Source organism: Vicia villosa, unplaced genomic scaffold (genome assembly GCF_029867415.1).
Source record: "Vicia villosa cultivar HV-30 ecotype Madison, WI unplaced genomic scaffold, Vvil1.0 ctg.001205F_1_1, whole genome shotgun sequence".
Classification (NCBI taxonomy): domain Eukaryota; kingdom Viridiplantae; phylum Streptophyta; class Magnoliopsida; order Fabales; family Fabaceae; genus Vicia; species Vicia villosa.
Genome location: NW_026705535.1, coordinates 572,596 through 580,165, shown reverse-complemented (window position 1 = coordinate 580,165; position 7,570 = coordinate 572,596). Strand labels below are relative to the sequence as shown.

At 33.3% G+C, this 7,570-nt stretch overlaps 1 protein-coding gene across 2 annotated transcripts; it reads left to right on the top strand.

The window, feature by feature from the left end:
* The first annotated feature begins 2,084 nt into the window (after positions 1-2,084).
* On the top strand, positions 2,085-3,111 carry LOC131634018 (uncharacterized). Of its 2 annotated transcripts, none has more exons than XM_058904685.1 (4): positions 2,085-2,373; positions 2,472-2,550; positions 2,687-2,800; positions 2,930-3,111. In XM_058904685.1, exons 1-3 carry the CDS (start codon positions 2,181-2,183, stop codon positions 2,796-2,798), a joined length of 384 nt encoding a protein of 127 aa, XP_058760668.1. In that variant the 5' UTR covers positions 2,085-2,180; the 3' UTR covers positions 2,799-2,800; positions 2,930-3,111. The 2 variants fall into 2 exon arrangements, with proteins under 2 accessions (XP_058760668.1, XP_058760667.1); XM_058904684.1 differs by having other exon boundaries at positions 2,687-2,823.
* The last annotated feature ends 4,459 nt before the right edge of the window (positions 3,112-7,570 follow it).

The window sequence follows — 7,570 nt, the reverse complement described above, 5'->3', positions numbered from 1 at the left end:
TGAAAATCAACGAGTATGACACTATCTCTCTCACGTGGAAAAGATTCCATTATATCAATCAATCTCAAAATCGTGGGGTATCACAACTCACTACAACATTTAATCATGTCTAAACTTTGAAAGAAAAGCCACTAAGGGCAAAAGGTATTTTATAAGAAAAGATTTTTAAAAGACGTTTTACAAACATAAGAAAATTTTGGAAAAAAGGAGAAGATTTTGAAAATTTAAGAAGTGGGAGGAGATGAAGAGGCTATCCTAGTGCTTAAAATAAAAGTTTAAGGAGAGAATGATCTGACCAAAATAAGAAACCAACAGTTGACCGACGCATTACCACTTGGGGATCCAGATGAACTTATTATCTTTAGCACCACTTTGCATCAATCACATTAAAATTCTGATGAAAATCGGGCAGAGTAACGGCTGTTTTCGGGTAAAATCCTTATCTTAATGCCTTGGAATTAACCATCAAGGACTTTCAAGGAAATACCTGCATACACAAACAGACAACAATCCAATGCCAGACAGACAGAACAACCATAGAGTAATAACAGAATAGGGGTCCAGAGGCACTAAGTCCATAAGTCCGAATCTCAAAAATGCTAGGGATAGTAACCAGTAGTCCGAGAGAGAACCTTAAGCGTTTTTTTTAGATTTTTGTTGGTTATTAGTGTTTTTAGCATAAAAGTAAAGTATGGTCCAAGTGGACAAAAAGAAAATAGCGGAAACATAAACATAGCGTCCAAATGGACAAAGAGAAAATAGCGGAAACATAAATAATATGTCCAAATGGACAAAGAAAAATAGCAGAAATATAAATAATATGTCCAAATGGACAAAGAAAAAATAGCAGAAATATAAATAATAAGTCCAAATGGACAAAGAAAAAATAGCAGAAATATAAATAATATGTCCAAATGGACAAAGAAAAAATGACAGAAACATAAATAATATGTCCAAATGGACAAAGAAAAAATGACAGAAACATAAATAATATGTCCAAATGGACAAAGAGAAAAAATAGCAGAAACATAAATAATATGTCCAAATGGACAAGAGAAAATAACAGAAACATAAATAATACGTCCAAGTGGACAAAGAAAAAATAACAGAAACATAAATAATATGTCCAAATGGACAAAGATAAAATAACAGAAATATAAATAATATGTCCAAATGGACAAAGAAAAAAATAACAGAAACATATATAATAAATAATAAAATAAAGCATAAAGCAAGAAATATAAAGAACAATATAATAAAATGCGGAAATTAAAGTCAATTGTTAGTATGTTAGCACGTGAATCATCTTGAAGCTAGTCAAGTATATTCACGATGTTAGTGAAGGTCGATGTTGAGTGAATGATGATCTCGGATTTAAAGTTAATGAAAATTTATCAGAAGCTTGATAGAATCATAGCGACTACACGATAAATTTCCAAAAGTCTTAAATCAACTGCATACAATCTCTGCCATATTTGATCTTTTATTCTGATTCGGGACAAAGGAAAAAAGATAAGAAATAATATCAAATAATATACAAAAATAAATATAAAACAAATTAAACTTAATTCATTCTTTTTTGTGATTTTTCATGAAAAGATAAGATAATTAGAAACACAAACTTAAATATGCATCTAATATATATTTTTGTTGTTTTAACAAGAATAATAAAAAAAAACACACTTATAAACATATGAAAATATTAAAAGAAAACTTTTAATCTTAAAAACATATTTTTTTGTCATTTTTAATAAGGATTAGAAAAGAAAATTAAAATCCTATATTTAAAATTAAGACACTTAACCTCATAAAAAATATTTATAGAAAAAGTTAAAGGAAAATTAGTAAAAAGAAAAATTAATTGAATGGGCCAAGGGGTTTAAAATCTGAAAGAGGGTGCAGCCCAATTAAATTAAAGCTGAAAGACAATAAAAAAAGAATTGGGCCGGACCGGGTCGGGTCAATGTGACCCGGATCCGCCCAACTCTAGTAAGCAAGAGATGGGTTAGTGAAACCCTAAAAAACACAAAAGAGGCAGCGCCTCTCCTTCCTTGTTTTCACGATTCTGAGAGAAAAAGAAACAAACTCAGGAGAACAAACTTCCTCCTTTTGGGACAACAATAACAACTTCAATTTTCCTCTTCTCACGGTGAACAAACGGCGTTTACCAAGATTCAACCATGGTGGATTTTCGTTCTCATCATCATCTTTCTCGCGGACGGCAACAACAACTATGGCCTCTCTCGGTGAAACCAAGTCTACTGCAAGAACATCTCTCCTCTCAGCGAACGTTGCTCTCTGCTAAACAACAACAATTGATAACCTCTCGGTTTGCTCTCACTTGCGGCCATGGAAGAAGCTTGAAGAACCCAGGTACGTTTCTTTCCAAATTTCGTTTTTACTTTTATTTAACAGTATAGCAACAACAACTCATGCTATTTCTCAGGTTTCTGAAAAATTTGTTCTAACAGGAACTATGTTCATAACAGCAACGATATTTTTGAGAGTAAGAATTGGATTGACTTTCCTACGGCAAGGAGATTTTTGCCGGTACGTGTTGATTGCTACTTTTGTTTTCTGGATTATTGCTGCTGTCTTTGAATTAATTGTGATGCTGAACCGCCTTTTTTTTTCTACTGCTTCGGAACTGTTGTTGATTGTTGTTGTGATGCTGAACCGCTTGCAGCGTCGGTGTTTTGACTGCAGGTGAGCAAGAACCTTCGGTGATGTTGTTATTGCAACTGTTGTTGCTGAATTTTTGTGTTGAAGTGATTATATTGTTGCTGCAGTTTGATTGAAGGTGATATGAAGATGAACAAAACCGTGAGCTGCTTGCGGTTTGTTGAATTGAAACTGTGTGGTTGTTGATGATGAAACAACTTTGAATTGTTGTTACTAACAACCTCTCTTTTTTTTGAAATTGTGGTAGGCTCTTTGATGAAGGTGATGCCTCAACACCTCTTTGGATATTAGGGAGACTTGAAGATGAACTTCAAGTGGTTGGAAGCTTGAAGATGAAGATCTTCAAGTGAGGTATGAAGAACTACCTCTCCCTTCTTTGTAACTATGGAACTTTGTAACTTGAAAATTATAAAAAGAGAGAGAAGTGAGAAAGCTAGTAGTATAGTAGCTTTTTGTGTGTCATTTGCAATGAAGTGAGGCCTTCTATTTATAGGAAAGGTTAAGGATGTGTTTGGCATTTGGTAAACTTGATTGGCAAAGAATATTCTTTATGAGATATTTCTTATGACATGAGCTATGCAAGTGGACATGAAATATCTCTTTGATTTCTTTTTCAATTATTTGTTAACTTTTTGCTAATCTCACCCCTTTTTTGTCTTGAATTATTCTTTTGCTAAATTCACCCCTCTTATGTTTCTTTTTTCATGTTGCACGAGGACTTTGAAGAAAGCATGAAGAAGCTTGATCTTGAAGGATGAAGACTTTGAAGATTGAAGAATTCAAGAAAGCATTGCATTTTCTTTTATTCTTTGTAATCCGAATTTATTCCACTTTAGAATTGTATGAACTTGTATTCTTGAAAGTGAATAGAATTTGAAAGTTGTAATATCTTTGAACCTTGAATTAGACTTGAAATGTTGTAATCTTGAATTTTGGACAAAGTCTCTATTGTAATTCATTTGAAATTTGGAACTTTGTAAAGAATGAACTTCATTTTTGAATGTTTGAATTTCCTTTAAAAATCTTTGAATGAAGTTGTATGAACCATGAATATTGGATATTCTTGAATGGAAAATCCTTGAAAGTAATGTGAAGAATGTTCTTGCACCAATGAACTTTTAATTCTTGAATTTATGGTTTTAAACCATACTTGAAATAATCTTTCAACAAATGGACTAAAAGATATTTCTTGCAATTTCGGTGAAATTTCCATGAATTGTTTCAAACTTGTACCAACTTTCAAATAATCCATATGAATCAATTCTTCACCATGAGCCAAAAAACCATGAAATAAATTCCAAACAAGTATCTTAAATCTCACCAATTGAAAATGGCACACTTCAAATGAACACGAAATTATCCTGCAATGAACGAGTGAATGAATGAAGAATCCCAGCTTGGTTGATTCAAAGCTTTTGAGCTTGTTGAAATGAATCTTTGAGGACCAAATATTGATTGAAGGAACCTTTGAATCTTGAGAGAATATTGAACCTCTTGTGGGCCTCAAAACCCTAATTTCTTCAGCTTCCTCTTGATCATTCTCCTGTTTTTAATACACAAGTAACAAACTTTTTTTCTTTTATTTTTTTGTTAGTAAATAAAAATATGCATGATGATAAATGATAATGATAATGATCATGATACTTAGAAAAATGATGGGATCTCAGAGGTCAAAAATTGGGGTGCAACAGAGGAAAGATAACATAAATCAAGGATGAGATGAATATGGTAGAATTCAAAGGAATGCATAACACTTAATACTGAACTCTATTTATAATATTTAAATACACAATCATATATTATTACAGCCATTGATTTTTTTCCCAAAAATAGACATGAAAATTTAGTAGCCAATTAATCTTCATCGTCACCATCGTCGTTGGAATCATCATCATCTTCATTTTCTTGCATCATTGGCAAACTAACCTCTTCACCATCAACTTCATCATCTTGTAGGTGATCAATTGGGTCATCTTCAATTGTTGCATTAAATTGTGAACTTCTACAATCTTATACTGACGATGTATTCGCATCCCATGTCTTGAAGGGTCAAACCAATCACAGTAAAATAAAACCAACTTTTTTGTTGTTTGACTTGGCCATTCAAATTCCAGAATCTCGGTAATAACGCCATAATAGTCATTTGAGGTTTCGTCTTGTCCTATTCCACTAACACACACACCGCTGTTATATGTTGTTTTTCCTTTACCCCAATAAGTTGTGTGGAATTTGTATCCATTTGAAAAATAAATAGACCAAGATTTCGCTAGTCTCAAAGGCCCCCTTGCCAAATCATACAAGTCAGAATTTTCTCTCCTAAGTTTGTGATTCATCGTCACCTAGTCAAATAAATCAATTCATACATCTTAGTTTAGACGAAAATTCTACATCTTTGTTCTAACCCAAAGATCCTAGAATTGAACACTTTAAAAAATATGCTTACGTATTCTTGAAACCACTGTGGAAAGTCAACTTCTAGTTGTTTATCAACAATATCGTCATTGAGATCCCCGTACATGCTTTTCAAACTTTGGACATACAGACTACATAAGATATTGTTAAGAATTAGTGTCATTATTAGTTGAATAAATATAGATATATTTATTGCTCAATACTTACTCAATAATGGGCTTAACCTCTTTGCAATTTAAGAGAACGTGTAGTTGGGCAGCTGCCATTTCTCTATCCTCGAGCCATCTTTCACAGTATTTTCCCGCTGTTTGGCCATTTAAATGTTCAAAGATAGACAAAGTTGGTTGAATATAGTCTTGATGAATCCCCTTGTTTTCCCCATGAGATAGAAAATAATGGGAACTGAAATAGGATGTCTCTTGCACCAAATATGCTTCACAAATACACCTTCCACATTTCTTTTGTTTTTGACTGTTTTTTTAATTTTGTTTAAAAATCTTTCAAATGGATACATCCAACGATATTGAACCGGTCCGCCCATCTTAGCTTCACCAGCTAAATGAATTGGCAAGTGCTCCATTGAGTCAAACAATGCAGGTGGAAATATACGCTCCATCTTGTCATACCCCAATTTTTGACCTAAGATACCACCTCATATCATTTGCATATGCATCATTTGCATCTCTAACAAATTGCATAGCTTGTGTTTGCTACTTGTGACTCAGCAGGATTTAATCAAGAAATCACTCATCAGTACAAGTAACAAATCAATTAGGGTTTTGTTCTCCCTTTATCTCAAAAGAACTATCTTCATCAGCAATCAACATTTGGTCCTCAGATTCATTTCAACAAGCTCAAAGGCTCTGAACCAACCAAATTAGGGTTTTCACTGAAGATAGCATACTCCTGACTTTTGCTCAGGATTTGACCTAATGACTTGGGACATGATATCAAGACCTCAAGTGCATCATTTTGACCTAATCCATTGGCTCATAACATCTCCTACACCAAGATTGATCAGACAAATCCTCAGATCAGGGTTTTGAACTATCAGGGACTAAAATCAGGGATCACATTTGGGAAACCCTAAAAATCCCCAGGAAGTCAATCAAAGGTTTCAATCATCTTCAAATAATCCCTATGACAATATCCAATGAAGATTGTGTCTCAATTCAAGATCCACAGTCATCAATTTCATCAGGTCGACAATTAGGGTTTTTTGACCTAATTCACTGAATAACTGACTTTTTAATCAGGACATGGTGCCACAACTCAAACCATGGATCAATATCCTCTAATGCTTCAATATGATCCATTCATACCATTCATTTGGTGAGGGTAGCCTGTTTCATTTGAAATCTCCAGAAACGCGATTCGTCTGAAAAAGTCAACTGTACAAGATTGCCATTGACTTTTGGGGAATTTTGGTCAACCATGACTTTTGAAGTTTTAAATCATCAATATATGATATGAGAAGTCATTTGATCAAGAAAAATCAAGAAAATCAATCAAGAATCAAAAAGTCAAAAGTTTGACTTTCATACTTAGAAAATTTTTCTAAGTGTTTTTCATGGTTTTTTCCAAACTTTGGAGGGGAATAACTCAAAATTTCACCTACAAACTGAAAAAAACTTCCAACATGAAAGTTGTAGATTTTGATCCAATAAACAACTTTGACACATATAAATGTTTTCCATAAGATCAACCATTTAAGAGATATGGAGCTTCAAAGTTGGCATCTTTGGAAAAATTCACTTGAAACTTCATTTTTCTCAAAGTTCATGGATCTTTTTCACCCACTTCCTTAAGGATCTTGAAGAAACTTTCAACTAGGGTTTTGAAGTGTGTAATATGAGCTTTCCAAAATGTCCAAGAGCATGAAAAAATATGGAGTGTAGCTATGGTTTTGAATTTTGCAATTAGAGGTCATTATGCATGAAATTACAAGCCATTTTCACTAAGTTCAATACTATATGGCCTATAATTCAAGCAATGACACACCAAAGCAATGATTGAATGATATTTTCTGATTTGAGATCAGAATGGAAAGAGATAAGAAGCTTGGCCAAAATAACCATGGTTTAGTTACTTTAACCATTTGCATTTAATGTGAAAGATTCCATTTTATCTCTTAAGCCAAATCATCATTCTTGATCAACTTGCAAGAGCTTTGTATTCAGAAACTTTGGCCTATAAATAGAGGTCATTTCCACTCTTCAATTCACACCAAAACCTCATAATCATAGGTTTTCTCTCTTCTTTCTTAAGTTGCAAGTTTCATGAGTTTCAAAGAGGGAGAATTGCAATTTCCATCTCTTGCAATTTCTGGCCAAAGTGAGGGTTCTAACATCTCATAAACATCAAATGTGATGTGTTTGATCCATCCACACACCCCAAAAACACCTAAATCTCAGAATCACTCTTCAACCACCATGTTTGCATAAAGAGAACCTTAACATGCCAATTCTCACATCAA

Bases quoted from the DNA above. Each gene is read 5' to 3' on its own strand.
- LOC131634018 (XM_058904685.1), top strand. From the start codon at position 2,181: ATGGTGGATTTTCGTTCTCATCATCATCTTTCTCGCGGACGGCAACAA. The intron at 2,374-2,471 runs GTACGTTTCTTT...TTGTTCTAACAG, and splicing joins AAGAAGCTTGAAGAACCCAG to GAACTATGTTCATAACAGCA. The intron at 2,551-2,686 runs GTACGTGTTGAT...AACCGCTTGCAG, and splicing joins CGGCAAGGAGATTTTTGCCG to CGTCGGTGTTTTGACTGCAG.